The sequence below is a fragment of the Trachypithecus francoisi genome, unplaced genomic scaffold (genome assembly GCF_009764315.1).
Source record: "Trachypithecus francoisi isolate TF-2019V2 unplaced genomic scaffold, Tfra_2.0 Lachesis_group5, whole genome shotgun sequence".
Taxonomy (NCBI): domain Eukaryota; kingdom Metazoa; phylum Chordata; class Mammalia; order Primates; family Cercopithecidae; genus Trachypithecus; species Trachypithecus francoisi.
Window position 1 is genome coordinate 3,845,098 of NW_022681470.1, and position 20,724 is coordinate 3,865,821.

Consider the following 20,724-nt stretch of genomic DNA (forward strand, 5'->3'; position numbering starts at 1 on the left):
ATAGTTCTGGCATTTATAAGATGTGAAACATTTTGGGGAGGAGCAGGTTAAGGGGAGGGAAATCAAGAGTTACGGTTTGATCATGCTAAGTTGGAGATGCCTTTTAGACATCCATGACTGCCAAGTAGTAGACATTTGGATAAACTGCAGTCATGGCCATTATAGACTTGGGGCTTGGTTGGATGATGTAGGAATATGTATAGCTAAAAAGAAGTGGGCCAAGAGAAAGCTCTAGGACCCTTGACCATGTAGAGGTCAAGTAAAGGATGAAGAGGAAGCATGGAAGCAGGAGGAAAGTCAGAAAGAACATGACAACATTGATGTCAACACTATTGGATTCAGCAGCATAGAGATTACTGGTAGCTTTGACATGAGCGGGTCTCTGGGAGGAGTGAGATTTCAATAACTACTTTAACAGTTTGAGAAGCAAATGTGATGAAAAAGAGACAACTTAAACTTGGGGCAACAGCTGGATAAGGCTGTGTGGTCAATGGAGGCAACAGCTGGATAAGGCTGTGTGGTCAATGGAGGCAACAGCTGGATAAGGCTGTGTGGTCAATGGAGGCAACAGCTGGATAAGGCTGTGTGGTCAATGGAGGCAACAGCTGGATAAGGCTGTGTGGTCAATGGAGGCAACAGCTGGATAAGGCTGTGTGGTCAATGGAGGGCATTCTGAAGATGGGAGATGCTGAGGCATACTTGCATACAAAGACAGAGAAATTGATAAAGGAGAGGGAAAGATGTGCAAGGACAAAGAAGGGGGAGGGATCCAGGGCACAAGTGTAAGGGTTGCCATTTAGTAGGGGGGATGTTTCATCCATAGGGATGGCATAGAAGGCAGATGCAGGTGCAGAGTTATGGCACAGAAGGCAAGGAGACAGGCAGGTTAGAAATACGGGAGTGTAGGAAATGAGAGTGTTCTTTCCTGATTTACTCTGATTTTCTCAATGAATTATGAGGCAAGAATATCCTCAAAGAGTAAGACGTGAGGAGAGGGGCATAGGGAGTTTGGACAGAGAGAAGGTGATGTAAAATAGAGCAAATAAGTAAACTTGGAAAATGCGGTTTTGTCAGATGGTGTTGGGGAACAGTAAATGCTGTGCACAACATTGTTATTTGACTGTCCTCTGGAAGGTTGTTGACAAAGTTCTAAAATCTGTTTTTGGTGTATCAGCTGTCTTGCTTCTCTTTCCTACCGTGGCGTTCCTCTCCACCTTAAGCAATTACACAAACTACGTAATCACATCTGCAAGTCCTTTTTCCTGTGACAGGTGGGGAAAAGGCACTACGCATTTTCACCTTATTTAGTCCTGGCTGCAGTCCCCGGAGGGCTCAAACCGCAGGTTCACTTTTAACTTTTACTGTAAACACTCCCTCTGCCCTTTGTGATCTCATCCACTCTCAGTTGTCACTGTTGCATGTATGCTGAAGAGCCACATGTCTCCATCTTCAGTGCTCTTCTCTCTCCAGAGTGCTAGGCCAGTATAACCTACAGCCTCTTGGACTTCTCTACCAGGATGTATTGGTTTCCCTTGGCTGCAAATTGCCACAAACTTAGTGGCTTAAAATAACACAAACTTATTTTCTTATAGTTCTAGAGATCAGAAGTCCAAAATGGGTCTCCCTGGGCTAACATCAAGGGCTGTGTTCCTTCTGCAGACTCTAGGAGACAATCTGCTTCCTTGCTTTCCCAGGTTCTAGAGGCTGCCCTCATTCCTTGGCTCATGGCGCCATCACTCCAGTGCCCCCCGCCATTTCCATCATCATGCCTTCTCTGACTCCCTTGTTTCTCCTTTTTACTTATGAAGAGCCTTGTGATTAGATTGGGCCCACCTGATAACTGAGGATTCTCTCTCCATCTCAGGATCCTGAATCATACCTGCTAAGTCCTTTCTTCCTGTAAAAGGCAACAGTCACAGATTCTGGGAATTAGGATGTGAACATCTCTGGGGGGCTGGGATTCTGCCCTACCATACAGGGTGGCCCATGGTTACTTTGAATTTATCAGATACAAAATAGAATTCATCATCTATGATGGAATAAGTTATACTGCTCATGTAATTCAGGTATTGATCCATCAATAATGAATCATCCATCCTTCATTCATTGAATAAATGTTAAATGAGTACCTTTGATGTGTCAGCCTCTGCCTATCACTAATTCATCTGCAATAGAACAGACATGATCCTACCTTCATGAAGCTTAGAATCCATTGAAAGACAGGGAAGAATATCTATTCTTAAATATATGAAATAAATGTAATATAAAAATATATTCTTTTTTTTTTGAGATGGAGTTTTGCTCTTGTTGCCCAGGCTGGAGCGCAGTGGTGCGATCTTGGCTCACGGCAACCTCTGCCTCCCGGGTTCAAGTGATTCTCCTGCCTCAGCCTCCCAAGTAGCTGGGATTACAGGCATGCGCCACCACACCTGGCTAATATTTTTGTGTTTTTAGTAGAGACTGGTTTCTCCATGTTGGTCAGCTGGTCTTAAACTCCCGACCTCAGGTGATCCGCCCACCTTGGCCTCCCAAAGTGCTGGGATTACAGGCATGAGCCACCATGCCTGGCCAAAAAGATATTATTCTTATATAATAATATTCTTGTATATTATAATATATAACATGTATTCTATATTATATATTTTATTTATATATATTATGTATTATATATCTGTGTATCACTAATTCACTATGATAGGACATGACCCTACCCTCATGAAGCTTATAATCCAGTGAAAGACAGAAAAGAATATCTATACTTATATTGTATAATAAAATATATAAATTCTCATATATAGAATATAATTATTCTATTACATAATATACAATAGAACGTAAATATTCACTCAATTTTATAATTTAAATTGAAGGAGACAGTAGTAGAACATAACACACAGGCTTATTATAATTGAAATGGAAGGAGACAGTAGTAGAACATAACACACAGGCTTATTTGAGGTGGTTGTCAGGAAACAGATGAACAAAGAGAATTTAGTATACAGAATTGTAAATTGGGTATTAGAGGGCTGAACCAAAAAGGGAACACTGAGGTGTCAGAAAGCTAGAAAAAGCTAGGACACTTAGGTCTGGGGTAATAAAGAGGTCAGAATTGAAACATTTTGGAAGCTTGTAGGAGAGCCCTGTTTCGCTGGAATTAAAAACCCTGAAGAGGAGAACTGCTGGTCTCTGGTATTTCTAAAGGGGCACGATGACATCGGCCCTGGAAAGTTGAAAAAACTTCAAGCTAGGAATCAACCACGGCTGCTGAGATCAAGTGCTACTGCTGCTAGATGAAGAATCCTGCCTACAGTGCTGCTGACGGGAAGGTACAAAACAGGAAGTCCCTCCTCCTCCTGCCTTCCAGTTTCCCGCCAAAATCCCTTCCTCGATAGAGAGGCCCTGGCAATAGAAAGCAAAGCATAGAAAATCACAAACTATTTCTTAGGTAACCTGGGGGGAGATCTAAGCTGCCCAAACCATTTTAAAGGAAAATTAATTTTAAAGCTTATTGCTCTCTGTGTTGTAGAGATGAACTGAGTCTGTGTCTTATTTATTGTTCTGTTCCAAATTACCCCAAAATATAGCAGCTTAAAACATCGTTTCTGAAGGTCAGGAATCCAAGAGCAGTTTAGGTGGGTGTTTCTGGCTCTGAGTCTCTGGTGGAGCTGCAGTCGTCTGATGGCTTGACTGGGACCTGAGGATCTGCTTCTAAGCTCACTGACAGGTCAGCTGGCAGGAGGCTTTAGGTTATCACCACATGGGCCTGTCTGTAGGGCTGCTCATGACATGGTAGCTGTTCCTCCCAGAGCAATTGATCCAAGACAGAATGGGAGCGTGATCAACAAGAAAGCCGCAGTGTTTTATAACCTGGTCTCAGAAGTGACCTACCATTCCTTTTGCTGTATTGTGTTGATCATACTGACCAACTCTGGAGCAATGTGAGGTGACACTACACAAGGGTGTGAGTACAGGGATCGCTGGAGCCCAGCCTGGAAGCTGCCACAGATGGCTATATAAGACTCTGTCACCTCCACGGAGGTGGTAGCCAGAGTGAAGAAAGGCTTATGTGTTCCAGAGCCCTGCTGGTTTCCTCTCTGCTCTACCATGGGAAATATTTGAGAGGTCATCCTCAGCTCCCCCCACCCCACTCCCCATTCCCCATCCTCTGTTAAATCAGTCATTATTGGTTGAGTACACTGACTGCAAGATTTGGATATACAGTCCAGTGTTAGAAGATGGGCATATGAATTCTCCAGTAGATCTTGAAATTGTTTATTTTCCATTTCAAAATGACCAGGTCCCTGAGAAGGTAGCCTAGTTAGACAATTCAGGGGACAATGGTGCTTTTTGTCTTAGGTATCTTTAGTTATGAAGTTATGCATAATCGGAATTGATATACTTGACTTTTGAAGCCATTGGTAATTGTACTAGGTTGTTCAAATGGAAGTGAAATGTGATTGGCTAGGTTTTTGATAATGCTTTGCTATTCTGTATCTGGAGGTTATATTTCAGGCAAGGCAAATAACTTTCCCTAGATGGGTGGTAAGGGTTCAACATAGCTCACTTCTCAATTCTGTGCCTCCCTCCTCTCCAAGAACATGATTCCCTATTGGTGACAAGATGGAGGTCATCCTTTTTGGAACTGGGGCAGTCAGCTTCCCTAGTGCCTTTTCCATTCTTAATGGGTACAACATAACCGGGGGCCCACAACAACATGGCACCCGGGCATCTAGTCTACCATGGCGTCTGGTCTACCATGATCAGACCAGACATGAACTTGGTTTGCTAGTTTGTTATCTAAATGAGGATATCTACTTAGAAATTCCATAGAATAGGTGGATAATTGAACATTGTTGTTCATGTGAATGTGAACTGCTTCTCATCCTCTTTTCTCACGGGGACGGAAAAGAACAGATTTGCAGAGTCAATAGCTGCATGCCATATACCCAAGGTCTGAGGAATCCGCCCTAGCAGCGATACCATATCTGGCACACCAGCTGCAATTGCTGCTACTACCTGGTTGAGTCTGCAGGAGTCAATAGTCATTCTCCAGGATCCATCTGTTTTCTGCAGACTGGTGATTAAACAAAGATATAACGGGGACCACCAACCCTGCATCTTTGAGGTCTTTACTGATGGTAATAAGATCTGCCTGCTCCTGCAACCCCCCGGAATAACAGTTTTCTCACTTTGCCGGGATTCGTGTAGGGGCCAGTTTCTTTTTTTTTTTTTTTGAGACGGAGTCTCGCTCTGCCGCCCAGGCTGGAGTGCAGTGGCCGGATCTCAGCTCACTGCAAGCTCCGCCTCCCGGGTTTACGCCATTCTCCTGCCTCAGCCTCCCGAGTAGCTGGGACTACAGGCGCCGCCACCTCGCCCGGCTAGATTTTTGTATTTTTTAGTAGAGACGGGGTTTCACCGTGTTAGCCAGGATGGTCTCGATCTCCTGACCTCGTGATCCGCCCGTCTCGGCCTCCCAAAGGGCTGGGATTACAGGCTTGAGCCACCGCGCCCAGCCAGGGGCCAGTTTCAAAGGTTTCTGTTTGGTCTTTCCCACTCTGATTGCTCCTGCTTCACAAACCAAGGGCCTCAATGTGGGCTTTACTCCCACAGCCAAGTATATAATTTTAAGGATGAACTTTGGAGACTGGGAAAGACCCCTGGGTGGGTGGAGCCACTGTGGCTCTCATAGGCCATCACTCTAAAGGGGAGGCTTGATGACACTTCGGGTCTCTGGGTATCAATGTCAACTGAGACCTGTGTGTAATAGTCCTCAAAATGCCTGGTTATTCCTCTTTCCCCAGTAAAGTCACCTGAGTAAATAGTCATAGATCTCTGGGGGAATTGTCACAGTATATATAATACTTGCCACATTGCAGGATCGTTCTTCCTGGGAACGTGGCCGCCTCTTCAGTCAATGGGTTCTGGGTCTGAACATGTACTCCAGGTCTCGGGACTGAGCAAGGGACCATGACTTTTTATTGGGGCAATGTTCCTCAGCCTCTTCTTCCATTCTTGTTTGTTATTATTATTGTAGATGTTAACCAACAGCCTTGTTGACTACCTAATTTTGCCATTCTATTAACTGTCTCCACAACTCCCAGCAAGTTGAGCCCTCTTAGCTGCTCCTTGCCTGTTGTTATGGTAATGTGGGCTCCTGCTTCTGAAGTGTAGCATCACCCCCAAGACTGTCTTATTTTGAGGCCTCATCCTCTCCATGGATGTTGATGAACCCAGACCTGTGGCTGCCTCACCAGTAGTCATCCCTAACCTGCAGAGGAGAGCCACCACTTAATGTTTCATTGATACTGGCACCCTCATCAGGATGTCCTTGGGGAATGATGTGCCAGCTGAACCCTCTCATGGGTCATAGTCCTCAGCTGGGTCTTCTGGCTTCATGTAACATATCCATTGCAGCCTAGCCACCTCCCTGAACCATTTCATTACCTCCTCTATCAACTGCCGGAGCACCCAGGCTTTTTCTGCTTTGCTGAGAGTTGGCTGTCATTTTTTTCCAGGCTTCTAAGAGTCACCCCAGCAGTGAGTTCACCCCATCCCCTACAGTCCATGCTGGGGTCTTCTTAAATTCCATGTCCTGAGAAAATGCCACTGAGTCCATTAATTCTTGCTTCTCCAGTTTTAAAGAATCCGTAGAGGCCGGGCACAGTGGCTCATGCCTGTAATCCCGACACTTTGGGAGGCTGAGGTGGGTGGATCACTTGAGGTCAGGAGTTCAAGACCAGCCTGGCCAACATGGTGAAACCCCATCTCTACTAAAAAATGTAAAAATTAGCCAGGCATGGTGGTGCACACCTGTAGTCCCAGCTGCCTGGGAGGCTGAGGTAGGGGAATCACTTGAACCTGGGAGGTGAAGGTTGCAGTGAGCTGAGATCACACCATTGTACTCCAGTCTGGGTGACAGAGTGAGACGCTGTCTCAAAAATAAATAAATAAATAAAAATAAATAATTCATAGAATCCAATCCCATACATTCCCCTGGCTCCTGCCAGTACATACATACTAGCTTTTGTAATTCTTCATTCCTTTTGAGGCCCTGCATGCCACCAGCTGGCGTATGCTGGGATTTTCACCCTAGTTTTCAGCCTGCCACACCAAGAAGAGTAGGCAGGGAGATTTGGGGAGGGGGGGCACCTGTTGCCTGGTGAAGCCAAGGCTTCTGCAGCATCTTGTAGCACAGCAAAAGGGCTAACCCTTGATAGGGAGCAGTGGGCCATCTCTGCATGCCCAGAGGCGGGTGAGAGGGGTGGAGGTTGTAGAGTTCAACACCTTCAGCGGCATCCATCAGATTTTCCTGTCCCAGTTTTTAGGATCAAAACTTTTCTCTACCAGGGCCTCAGCCGCCCAGTAACAGACCTAAAGTGGCTGTGTGCAAACACTGCTAGAGCCCTGTGACTCCCAGGTCTTCAACTTAGTGTTCAATTGTGTCTGCCTTTTTACTAGTGGTGACGATGACCTCTTTACAAGAGACACTCTGCTTTTTATTCTTATCCCCATTAGCTGCTATGACTCTCGGTCTCCGCTTTCTGCAGGTCATTAGTATAACTCAATCACTGTCTTTGTGATCCCCACGTTTTTCAAATCCCTTTCCCATTGCACCTGCCTAGCTTTCCCTTCCACCAGGATGTTTTCTCAGTTCACTACCAATGAGAACATTAGCAATTGAACCACCACCTAGAGCCAAGGACTACTGCTGACCACATATCCCTTAGGATGGCTTCTTCTCTGCCTTCTGGGTGCTGGGTGAGCCAGTCCCAAATTACCATCTGACTGCCTGATTTCTCAGACCACTCACTTATGATTGTGCTAATCCACAAGTCATAGTAACTGAGAAACAGTTACTAACATGGGATTCGATGTGCAATGATTTCATTAAGGAAAATACTTGTGTGAAAGAAAATAGGGAGCTGTGGAAGTTAAGAGACTACCAGACAGACAGAGAGCGCAGGAGAGAGATGGTGCAGATTGAGATTGGATAGAATTGCCTAAACTGCTATGAAATCTGAGGAAGGTTTGGTAATGCCTTCACGAGTCCTTGAGCCGGGCTGTTAAGAGTCCTGTGTCTACCAGCATTGGGTCTTCCTTAGTTTCCCCAATGCACTTGGTCACAGGTGGGGAGCAGCCTGAGGGGCCGTGGGCTTGGTGCAAATGTGGTGATGAGTTTCAGAGGGCAGCAGCTTATGCGCTGAGTCAGTTACACTCCTGCAGTGGGAGACTTGTGAGGGTCAATCTTATGGCCTCCAGGAACCACCGATCTTCCTGCAAGCCTACCTACCACTGTGACAGGAGGGAAGCCAGAGTTCATGAGTAATGAACTTTCACGAAATATTCAGTTCTTAGTTTTCAGCACAAGATCTAATTCTCTCTTGCCAACTTAAGGACTTTGATCCAGTGATTACCTCTTTCCTCCTGTATCACCAGTTTCTCCTAGCTACTTGATTATTTCCACCCATATTCAGTAACATCTTCCTGACCTCACTTGTGCTCAGGTGCCTGCCATTTCTTTGCTCCTTGTCAAAAAAAAAAAAAAAAAAAAAAAAGTGAGTTGGGCACCTTCTTGAAAGAGTTGTCTATACTTTGCCTCCGCTTCTTCATTTCCCATCTCTGCTCACAGTAAGAGCAGCTTTACTTTTTATGATTAATTAAAACATTTAAGTACAATGTGGTGGGAAGTGGCAAGAAAGCAAATAGCATCTAAAGTTACATCATTTTGTGAGGGGGAAGGGAAGGACAGGGAGAGATTTGTTACAGCAGTGGTCCCCAACATTTTTGGCACCAGTGACTGTTTTTGTGGAAGACAGTTTTTCCATGGATGGGGCCTGGGGAAGATGGAGGGCGGGAATGGTTTCAGGATGAAACTGTTCCACCACAGATCATCAGGCATTAGATTTTCATGCGGAGCATGCAACCTCCATCCCTGGCACGTGCAGTTCACAATAGGGTTCGCACTCCTACGAGAATCTAACGCCGCTGACAGGAGGCCGCTGACAGGAGGTGGAGCTCAGGTGGTAATGCTGCAGTGGGGGTTGGAGACCCCTGTGTTAAAGCATACAAATTACAGCTAGATAAAAGGAAGAAGTGCTAGTGTTCTATAGCACTGTAGATGACTGTCACTTAATAATGATACAGAGTTTCAAATAGCTAGGAGGAGGATATTGAATGTTTCCAACACAAGCAAAAGAGAAACCTTTGAGATAATGGATCTGCTAGTTACCTGATCTGGTCACTACACATTATATGTATAAAAACAGCACTATGTACCCCATAAATATGTACAATTATTATGTCAATTAAAAAATATTTTCCTCAAAAAATGACATCATTTGAAGTTCGGTGACTTCATTTGTCTTTACATGAAAACATATTGGTTTACATAGAAAGAACATTTTCCAGGCTGCTTTTCTATTGTTCCTCTTCACCCCGGTTTGGATGGCCTTGTTTCTCGCTCTTTACATCTCTTGATCCAGCCCCACACCCCGTCATGTACACACACATACATGCCCGCACACACAGTGTAAACAGAGTGGTATGTGTACTGCTGAAACGGGGAAGGTTCCCTTATCCCCTCGCAGGGCATGTGATGGGCATGTGGCTTTCTTCTTTGGTGTTCTGCTGCTCACACCTCTGGGGGAGCATGCAGACGGGCAGGTTGTGGGGCTCCAATCACGGGCAGTGTCTAGGGGCGAATGTTTACAGCTGAAGCCTCAGTGGGTGTGTGCTACAGGGTTCTCTTTCGGTTTAGCTGTCCATAGGCAGCTCGTGTTAATCAGCTCCAGGAGACCCCTGCCTTATTGCAAGGACACAGGCTCTCTGTCTCCTGGGTTTCTTGCCTTGGTGTACCCGAAGAATCAGATCACACATGGGCTTGGAGAAGGAATGCAAGGTTTTATTGAGTGGAAATAGTTCTCAGCAGATGGGGGAGCCAGAAGGGAGATGGTTTTCCCCTGGAGTTGAGCACTTGGCAGCCAGGCTGTCCTCCGACCATCCCGGCCAAACTCCCAGACTCCGCATGGTTCCGCTGGTCAATGGCCTCCCAGCTGTGCTGTTCAGCTCATGTGCTTCTCTCGACATCCAGCCGCCTGTGTGTTCTTTTGCTGATGTGTGTTCCTCTCGACGTCCAGTCACTTGTTGTCTCTGCCCACTAGGGTCCTGGGGTTTTTATAGGCACAGGATGGGGACGTGGCAGGCCAGGGTGTTCTTGGGAAATGCAACATTTGGGCATGAAGGCAGGAGTGCCTGTCCTCACCTAGGTCTGTGCGCACAGGCCCGAGGGTGGATCCCTAGCCAGGGACCAGCCTTTCTCTACCCAGCACTTCCCTGGCCCCCCTTCCATATCACTGCCATGCTTTCCTCCATGTTCTCAATCACACAACATTTATTTTGTTTGCATAACAATAGGATCATACTATAGATGCTTCTCTGTAGGTTGCTCTTCTCCTTTAACAGAACCTTGTGGAAAAATCTTCTAAATCATTTAGCACCCACTATGTGGTCAACGTACAATCATTTATTCAACCACTCCCTGTTCACCTGTTGGTAGGTGTCAATTCTCTATTTCTAGAGTTTTGCCACAGCAACTAATGATGCCATCTCTCTGTCTGTATATCTGTATCTATCTATATGCATAGCATCTCTATCTATTCATCCATCCATCTACACCCACACGCATACACATATCCTGATATATTGGTCCTCCCCATCCCACCATGTGGAACGATTCCTAACAGTGGGGTTGCTGGGTCCAAGAGAGTCTGTATTTTTAATTTTAACAGATTTTGCCAGATTGCTTAAAAAGAAACTATAGCGATTTTACATTTCCTTCAGAACTGCAAGATAATTTCCTTCCTATCCCTGACCCCCATTCCTTCTCAAGAGTATTATTACCCTTTGGAGTTTTTGCTGTCAGGTGAAAAATGCTGCCACACCGTGACTTTGGTTTGTATCTTTCTGACTGACAGAAGCTCTGGCTGAGCTTCCTTAGTGGATAAGTACCTGATTTTGAAGCCAGTCTGCCTGAGTTTGAATTCCAGTTTCATCACTCACCAATGATACAACCTTAGTAGATTTATTTACCCTCTCTGTGCCAATTTCCGCATCATCTCCATAACGGGATCATAATAGTTCTTGTTTCACAGGGTTATTGAGGAGGTTTAGTTATTAGAAAAGTTCCTGGCGTATAATAAACACTAAAAAAAGTTGTTTTAAATATGTTGATTGGCCGTTTGGATATGCTCTTTTGTGAGACGACTGAAACTTTGGTCATTTTCTATTGGGTAGTTTGTCTTCCCCTGCTATCTAGTTTGAGATCTTGTTTCACCTCTTTCACTACATATTTTAAAGTCATGTTCTTCTCATATTAAATTTATATAATTTGTCACTACAATGAATAGATTATTTCTCTTGCCAACAGATAACTATTATAGAGAAAGTATTGATTTGTAAATATTTGTCCAGTATAGAGCCATCACATTCTCTTATTCTGGTAAAACTTGTTGTGAATTTTGGGCTTTCTTAGCACATAATATTATTTAAAGAGAGGATTTTGTCCCTTTTGTCCCAGCATTTGTACTGTTTATTTTATGTTTCTCTCATGATGTCAGAACTTTCAAAACAGTGATGAACAGTGAGTATCTGTCTTGTTCTTGATTTTGGTAAAATGAGAAATTCTTTGTGGACAACAGCTTTGATCAATGCCCATGGAATTTCATCTTGCTTGTGATCTTCCATTCTTGATTGCCTGCACTGTGGATTTCAGACTTGTTTAGCCAGCCTCCACGATCACACAATCCAATTCTTTTAAAATAAATCTCTTTAGAGGAGAGTAAGCACACACACGCGCCTGCGCGCACACACACACACACGTACACACACACACACACACACTCCTCCTTCTAGTTCTGCTTCTCTAGTTGAATCCAGACTGATACATACAAATACTAATTATTTAGAAGACTGTGGTAATATTTGGACAAATTAAGAAGCTTATTTTGAGCATCAAAGTCAAAATTTAAAACTTAGAATTAAAGTTTAGGTGTAGCTCCAAATTTTACAGGTTCACGCCTGTAATCCCATGAAAGGCTGGAAAATTGCTTGAGCCCAGGAGTTCAAGACCAGCCTGGGCAACACAGCAAGACCTTGTCAAAATAAAATAAAATAAAATAAAATAAAATAAAATTTAGAACATCAGCTGCTCATTTCTAATATAATATATTTTACATTTCATATGTGAATTTACCAGTAGAAAAAAATCTGTTTAGGGCAGGTTATTTAAATCCACACACTTTTAAAAATCCTTTATATATAAATTAACTACAGTCATATAAGGTTTCATGTGAAAAGTTTCATGCAAAATAATACTTGACACATAAATATATTTTCAAAATTTCACTTTCATTCTTACAAAGGATTATAACAGTCAAATTTATTTTTTCATGCCATGTAAGAGTACACAGAGTACCTTTAAAATGAAGGCAAACACATAAAGGATTAATTTAATAACACACTATATATGAAAATATTTCTATTTTGGAGAGGGTTCAAGAATATTTTTCAGATCTTGAATTCAGTGCCTACTATGAGCTTATATTTAGTATTCTTAATACTAAATACTAACACTCTCAATCTAAGTATAAAATACACTGTTTCTCTATATACATATATCTGTAATAAACAAACTTTCTGTTTTCCTAATTCTTCTTATGTTTTCTTTGAGGTTTGTGAGGTGGTTTATAAATATATTGTCTATAAATCCTCACGTACCGAAAGTAGCTCAAAACGAGAATAGTGAAGACGAGCAGCATCAGGACGAAGAGGAAAGAAGCCACCAGGTAGACACTTGGACTGGAATCAGAAAAATAAGAGGCATTAGAAGTCATTGTTCACACTTCGGCTGTTAATTTCTTTAAACAATTTTTGAATGGCTAGCTACTATGCCATTGACATAGAACAAAGATGCATAAGACGCACTGTCCAGCCTCACGGTGTTTACCTTTTAGTGTTTGAGGCTGATCAGGCGGGAAAATACACAAGGTGATCAATGCAGTGAGAAGAGGAAATGAAGTTATCTTTTATTTTCTTTGCGATGGAGTCTCACTCTGTCACCCAGCCGGGAGTGCAATGGCTCACTGGAACGCCTATCTCCTAGGTTCAAGCCATTCTCCTGCTTCAGCCTCCCAAGTAGCTGAGATTACAGGCAGGCACCACCATACCCAGCTAATTTTTGTATTTTTAGTAGAGTTGGGGTTTCACCATGTTGGCCAGGCTGGTCTCGAACTCCTGATCTCAAGTGATCTGCCCACCTCGCCCTCCCAAAGTACTGGGATTACAGGCGTGAGCCACTGCGCCCGGCCAAAAATGAAGTTTTGTGGGAGCCATACATCATGGAAGGCCTTCCAGTAGAGGGGATGTTTGAACTGAGCCTGGGCAGGAAGTTCTGTGGGAGTCACACATCATGGAAGGCCAGGGAAGGGGATGCCTGAGCTAAGCCTAGGTAGGAGTTAGCTGGGTATGAGTATGAGTGGGAGTAGGAGTTACCTAGTTAGCTAGATAAGAGTGGAGGAAGAGACCGAGGTGGGAACAGTGTTTCAGACAAAAGGAGAAGGGTATGGGAAGGCATGAAAACTTGGTAACACCTCAGGACCACTCCTAGACATTCTGGAACTGCAGCTCCTTCAGTATGACAGGAGCTCAGGTGCCAAGAGGAGTGGTTAGAGATGAGGATTGATAGGTGGGCAGGGCCAGATTGGAAAAACTGCTTAAGTCAAGCTAGAGAGTGGGTTTTAGCCTAAGGCAGGAGAGCGCTTCAGAGGGATGATATAGGATTGACATTTTACAGGGATGACTCTGGAGTGTGAAGAATGGAAGAAAGCAAAGTATGAGTGTGAAGGTAGAAAAAGCAGTTACGAAGTATTTGAATAATCGAGGTAAGCTATAATGAGAGTCTTAACAAAATTAATGGCTGAAGAAATGGAGAGAAGTGGATATATTTAAGACACATTTAGAAGTTAGATTGGATCGATCTTGGTGATTATTAAGATGTGGGGTTTGAGAAATATGAAGGAATAAAGGTTATCTATCTTCCTTCCATGCTTTGGAGTTAGGTTACTGTGAGAATGGTGTTGCCATTCACGGATGGAGGAAATTCAGAGGGAGGAGCACTTTTTTGAGAGTATGTGCGTATATGGTTGGCTTACTTTGGTGCATATTTAATTTGAGGTACCTGAGGGTCAGCCAGGTGTGTGTGTGTGTGTGTCTGTGTGTGTGTGTGCAGCACTTACTCTAGCCAGACATCTGCCTCTTCACCTAGAACTCTGCATGGGTACTTTTTTGTTGGTTTGTTTGTTTTTGGAGATGAGGTTTCTCTCTGTTGCTCACGCTGGAGTGCAGTGGCATGAATACGGCTCACTGCAGCCTCGACCTTCCAGGTTCAAGCGATCCTCCCACCTCAGCCTCCCAAGTAGCTGGGACTATAGACATGCATCACGAAACCTGGCTATTTTTTTGGGACAGGAATAGAGATGGGGTCTTGCCATGTTGCCCAGGCTTGTCTTCAACTCTAGGCTCAAACAATCTGTCCAACCTAGCCTCCTAAAGTGCTGGGATTAAGGTATGAGCCACCACGCTGGGCCTGCATGAATGCTTCTGATCAGAGGGGATTTATTTCTTAAGCCAGACACTGTGCTGTTTTCTATCTGGTGTCCTGGTATCTGACATTAGTTTTGGAGTCCCTTTTAAACCATAATTATTTGGTTTCAATGTTATAGTTTCCCCAGGCTTCCTTTGTCTCACCTTGGCCTCTGTGGCTATAAACTTAATCTGTCCCCAGTGTATGATTTCCTTCTGAGAACTTAGTTAAGCCACTTCACCATCTCCTATCTGCCTGACACTGTGCATTGTTCTAGCAATACAATGACGAGTGAAAACAGACATGGTCCCCATCCTTGGGGAGCTTATATTTTAGTGGGATATAATCATTCATCAAATAATGAGAAAATAAATAAAAAAATTGCAACTGTGGTAAGAACTAAGGATAAATATACAAGGCAACGAAAGCTTCTTAAAGCAGGATTTAACCTGGTAAATGGATCAAGAAATGCCTTCATGGGAAAAAGGTAATTATCTTAAAATCTGATGAATAAATAGAAGTGAAGTTCGTAAAGTGAAGTGTAGGTAAATAGAGGACGGAGGATTCTAGATAGAGGAAATGGCATGTGCAGAGGTCCTGCTATGGGAGAGAGCATGGAGAAGAACAGGACTGAAAGAAAGTTGCTCGGTCTGGAGCTGAGAAAATGTGAAGGACATGATCCACGATGAGACTCGAAAAGTAGGTAGGGGCTAGATCATGCAAGGATTTGTAGGCCAAAACTCCTTAAGGAGTTTTAATTTTATGGACAGAAATGTGAATGTTTCAAGCTACTATTTAATTTTATGGACAGAAATGTGAATGTTTCAAGCTACTAAAACTAGCATTGAAAAAATTACTCTAGCTCCAGTGAGGAGAATAAGCTAGAAGAACGTAGGAGTAGATGAGGGGAGATTGGTTAGGAGTCTATTGCAGAGATAATGGTAGCCTGGATTAAGGAGGTGGTGATGGAGTAAGAAGTGGATCCATTCAAGGATGATTTAGGGGATTAAATGAATGGGAGATAGTTGTGGATTGGATGAACTGGAGAGAAACAGAGAGAGAGAGAGAGAGAGAAAGAGAAATGAATGTAAATCCTTGGTTTCTTGGTTTTGGTTTTGGTTTTTGACTCCTAGAAGTTTGGCTTGCATAGTTGGATGTACATTTCATGGGACGAATTGTACAGGGAACAAGTGTAGGAGGGAACATTGGAAAACAGGGTACCATTCCTATCATAGCCTGTGTGAATGGATTTTCCTGGAGCCGTGCAAGGACAATCTATATGGCTATATGTAATTGCCCTAATGGATCAGTTTTAAGATAGATTAAATAATGGGATAGGGGAGCGTATGATAAGATCATGAGTTCACTTTTGGACATGTCCAGTTTGACTAGTCTTTGAGACATCTAAGAGAAGTTAAGTAGACAATAGGATGTCTGGCTCTGGACTGTTCTAGAGATATTATTGGGGAGTCATGTGCATATAGATGCTAACTGAAGTCATAATTGTGGATGAGCTTGCCAGAGTGAGAAGCTCAGGACAGAACTGAGCCTCATGAGAGGCCAACATTTAAAGGCTGCTAAAGGAGGCTGAGGCTTTCTTTACTAGGGAGAGAGAGGCAGTGGCTACAGAAGTTTGGGAAAACCCATGGTGTGATACAACAGCCAAAGGAAGAGTCAACGCTGAAGAAAGATCTAATAATATGAGGACTGAAAAATATCAATTAGCTCAATGAAGGCCAAAGCTATTTCAATGAACTAATCGGTAGAGTGAAGAGATAGAAACCTGACTGGATGGATTGGAGAAAGGCGGCTGGACACAGGGAAATGGAGACTGTGAGTGTAGACAATACCTTTGAGAAGTTTTGTGCTGCAAAGGAGAAACTTGAGGGTCACCAAAAACCTATTAGAAGGATCTAGTTGAGAGGGAAAGTTGAATATACAGAAGAGAGAAGGAATAATTAATTTGAAAGTTTCCTCAGTAAGTGGAGAGGAACAGATAGTGTGCAAAGCATAGGTGGAAGAATTATATTTAAAAGGAGGAATCATATTTCCTTTGTTGTAACAGGACGGAAAGAGGAGAGGATGGATATAGATGTTAGTAGATTTTTCTGTTTGCAATCAGGAATAGAGGGCATTCCTGTCTCATGGTTTCTAATTTCTCTGTGAGAGTGGAAACAAGCTCACCTGATGATGATTAAGGAAAGCAGGTTTGCGGAGGAAGCTAATTAGATACAATCTGAAATCGCTGTTACAGAGAATGCTGCTCAGGTGTAGTCACAGAGAAAGTAGGTAGTTGGAGATTTGCCAGAGGGAGGAACAAATCCCAGAGGGGTGAGGGTGTACTGGAAGTGTTCTTGAAATAATGGACTTTGAAACGTAAGGAAATGCAAAGTACAAAAGTACAAAAAGAGAGACTGAAAGTAGAGGTGGAGGTTCCAGGGAGGGTGAAGGGGGGTGTCGTGGAATTAACAAGCTGGAAGGACAGGAGGTCGTGATCAGAGAATAGGATGTGATGTCTGGATTGATGCTTTAGGAAGCAGAGAAGTTACAAGTAATGACAGTGTGGAAGGTGCAACTGTGGGAGTGGATGGCTGAAGTGCAGTAGAGGGAGGTCACCAAGGATGTGGTAAGGCCACGACTTTGGATGCTGGATGCGAACACTGAGAGTGGGACTTGATGTGGAGAGGAAACCAGTGTGACGGGGCCAAAGTTGAGAATGAATGCAGCAGACTGTAGAGAGGACATGGTGATGAAGACAGACAGCTGAGCCTGCAGCAGACGCCATGAGCCTCAAAGGATCAGGGTATGTTTTGTGTTGGTTTTTCGGTTTTGTTTCACAAGAACGAGGATAAATAATGATCTGGAATTGGTAATAGGACCCCCTGAGGTACATGGGCGGTAAAAGAAAAGAGCACCACTTGATTGGCCCGAAGGTGGAGCAGTCTCTTCCGGGGAGAGCCTGGTTACCCCTAAGGAGAGAGAGGGAGAGCTCAGAGGAGGGGTGAAGATCTGGGTGAGTTTGCTGGTTAAAGGATGGCAATTCCAGAGAGCAGAATGGAAACGCTGGGAAAGTGGTGGGGTTGAGTGCTGGGCTAGGAGCAAGGAAGTGCCGAGCTCTGCCTTCTACAAACTCATCTCCAGTCGCTGCTCAAGAAAAGGGCTCCATTATTAAGGAAATAATCAACCACCAGCCAGCCCTGGTGTGCCTCTGCTACCCTTCAGGGCCCAGGTGTTACTGGAGGCTAACCTACAGTCACTAACCAAATAGACTGTCCTGTATGCTGTGCTCATATGCCCTGGCTGCTGGACTCTAGCTGCTGGCAGGTGAGAGTGGGGGCAGGTGGGTGAGATCCTCCTCCTTTGCCTTTCTCCCCGCTAACTCACTTGACTCTTTCTTTGGTTGGTGGGTACTTGGGTGGGCATATATGTTAATATTCACCTAAGTCAAACATACCAACCCCATGAGGAAGAAAAGTCACTAGGAAAAGGTTGTGCCTGCTTCCCAAGGTTATGTAGGAACAACTCTTGACTTCATTTGCAGGTTATTCCCACTATTAACACTCCGTCAGCACAGAAACCCCAGAAGCCAGTCATATTTACAGTGGGGCCATGAATAGCTTGTTTTCCTTATGCCCTTATTTAACAATCCTGCCCCGCTCCACCCCCCAAAAAAACCCCATAAAACAAAACCCAAATACCCAAATTCCAAACACCAGGCCCAAAACAGAGTAGCAAAGTCATTTGGGGTTCTAACTTCAGTATCAGGACTTTTCATTCTGCCCTCCAAGGGACTGGAGCTGAGTCCAGGGAACTCCCTTGACTGTTTCCTAAATGCATCAGAATGAGGGTCTGTGGTTGAAAGCTGACCAGGCTTAGAGCAGAGGGCACAGCCACTGTCACCTCCCAATCCCTACCACTGCATTCTGGCATCTGCCAAGTAGGAGCAGCTGAGACAGGTCTGATAGGAAGACAGTGGCTGTTGAGCGGGATGGCACGAAAGGGGACCTTGGCCGCAGTAACAGTTCTCAGGAATTCCTTCCTGCTGTGTCCCTGTATACACACTATCCACACATACAGTTTTTAGGATGTCACAGAGGGGGCAGAAGTTAACAGGGCTTCAGGGACAGCAAGTTTCTGTCATTTGGGAAGACAGATTTCACAGATAGCCCCCCAAATCTAAATATAGACTGATTAAAACCATTGACTTTGCAGTGAACACTTCATACGTTTTTGTGGTGGTGTTGTTTTAGAATTCATTTGCATATTATATACTGTATAATAATATTTTTCATAATAAGATTTAAGCTGGGGCCCTGAAAACTCAGTGCACAGGCTGCTTCCGGGAGACACGGGGGGAGCTGCTTTTCCTTTTTAGCTGCCACTTGTATCTTAGAAATTCCCTAATTAAAGTCCAGTTAGGCATTGCTCATTACCTGGGAATCAGTCCAAACGTCTCTATTGCAAACATAGCTGTTAGGTTACAGAAACTGCAAATTAGAAAAATAATATTAAAGATGAAATTAAGTACAATACATTTTAAAATGCTCTCCATGTCCCTATGGTAACAATCAAACCATATATAATCCTAGTTAAGGTGTCATTTTCTTGACAAAGGACAGATGGATACATTCACAGAAGAGCTGTGATTATTTTTCCCTGTGTACGTCTCAGGCTTCTCTGAGATTCCTCAAGAGCTCTCTATCCTGACAGCCTTACATCATTTTGATAGTGGTTCCCAAGGCAACAGTAATAATGATATTACTGATAAGTATTGGCAGAAATAAAAAAAGCTAACCTTTATGAGCATGAATACTTATTGAAAATGAATACTGGCAGGCACGGTGGCTCACACCTGTAATCCCAGCCTTTGGGAGACCAAGGTGGACAGATCACCTGAGGTCAGGAGTTCGAGACCGACCTGACCAACAGGGGTGAAACCCCTTCTGTACTAAAAATACAAAAATTAGCCAAGTGTGGTGGCAGGCACCTGTAGTCACAGCTACTCGGGAGGCTGAGGCAGGAGAATCTCTTGAACCTGGGAGGCGGAGCTTGCAGTGAGCTGAGATCGCACCACTGCACTCCAGCCTAGGTGATAGAGTGAGACTCCGTCTCAAAAAAAAAAAAAAAAAAAAAAAGAAAATGAATACTAATTGAGCATTGCTATGTACTAGGCAGCATGCCAAATGCTTACATGCATTATCTTAGTGGATCTTCACAGCAACCCTTCCTTGTAGATGAGGAAACTCAGATGAGGAGCTCAGGCAGGTTAAGCAACTTGAGAAAGTTTACACAGCTGTTAGCAGCAGAGCTGGGATTTGAAGTCAGGTTTTTCTGACCCTGCTGCCCATCATGTTCACCTGATGTAGGCTAACTCCTTCAGGAAGCTGAGTATTAGGGGCTCCATATAAAAAACTGTTATTTCTAATGTTACTGAATGTCTCTCACTGTTAGGCATATTGCTTGGAATGAGGCAGGATATAGCTAAGCAAACATTTCTGACATGATTTCACCCACCTACATGTGGGAGAACATAGAAGAAAGGAACTTATTTTTATTGCATATTTGTTATGTGCTTGGCAAAGTTAGAGATTTTTACCCAGATGCTTCATTTACTCCTCAGAATACTGTAAGGCAGGTATTATCAACCCATTCTACAGATACAGAACGGTTCAAAAAGAGTAAGCAATTTTCGGCCAGGCGCGGTGGCTCAAGCCTGTAATCCCAGCACTTTGGGAGGCCGAGACGGGCGGATCACGAGGTCAGGAGATCGAGACCATCCTGGCTAACACAGTGAAACCCCGTCTCTACTAAAAAATACAAAAAAAAAAAAAAACTAGCCGGGCGAGGTGGCGGCGCCTGTAGTCCCAGCTACTCCGGAGGCTGAGGCAGGAGAATGGCGTGAACCTGGGAGGCGGAGCTTGCAGTGAGCTGAGATCCGGCCACTGCACTCCAGCCCGGGCTAGAGTGAGACTCCGTCTCAAAAAAAAAAAAAAAAAAAAGAGCAAGCAATTTTCTTTAGACTGAGTAGCTAGTAGTGGCAAAACTGGGATTCAAACCAAAGTAGACGCTACCAATATATCAACTTG

General features: G+C 43.9%; 1 protein-coding gene across 8 annotated transcripts in view; it reads right to left on the bottom strand.

Moving 5' to 3' along the window:
- Nucleotides 1-12,416: 12,416 nt before the first annotated feature.
- The window catches only part of CATSPERE (catsper channel auxiliary subunit epsilon), a 176,075-nt gene continuing 167,767 nt past the window's right edge, over nt 12,417-20,724 (bottom strand). For 6 of the 8 annotated variants that reach the window (XM_033198652.1, XM_033198653.1, XM_033198655.1 and 3 more), the window contains 2 exons: nt 19,072-19,125; nt 12,420-12,855 (listed from right to left, as the gene is read on the bottom strand). In XM_033198652.1, the coding sequence (XP_033054543.1) occupies nt 12,702-12,855; nt 19,072-19,125 (208 nt within the window). In that variant the 3' untranslated portion in view covers nt 12,420-12,701. Of the gene's footprint in view, nt 12,856-19,071; nt 19,126-20,724 lie in introns of all 8 variants that reach the window. The other 2 variants (XM_033198651.1, XM_033198650.1) reach the window with 2 other exon arrangements.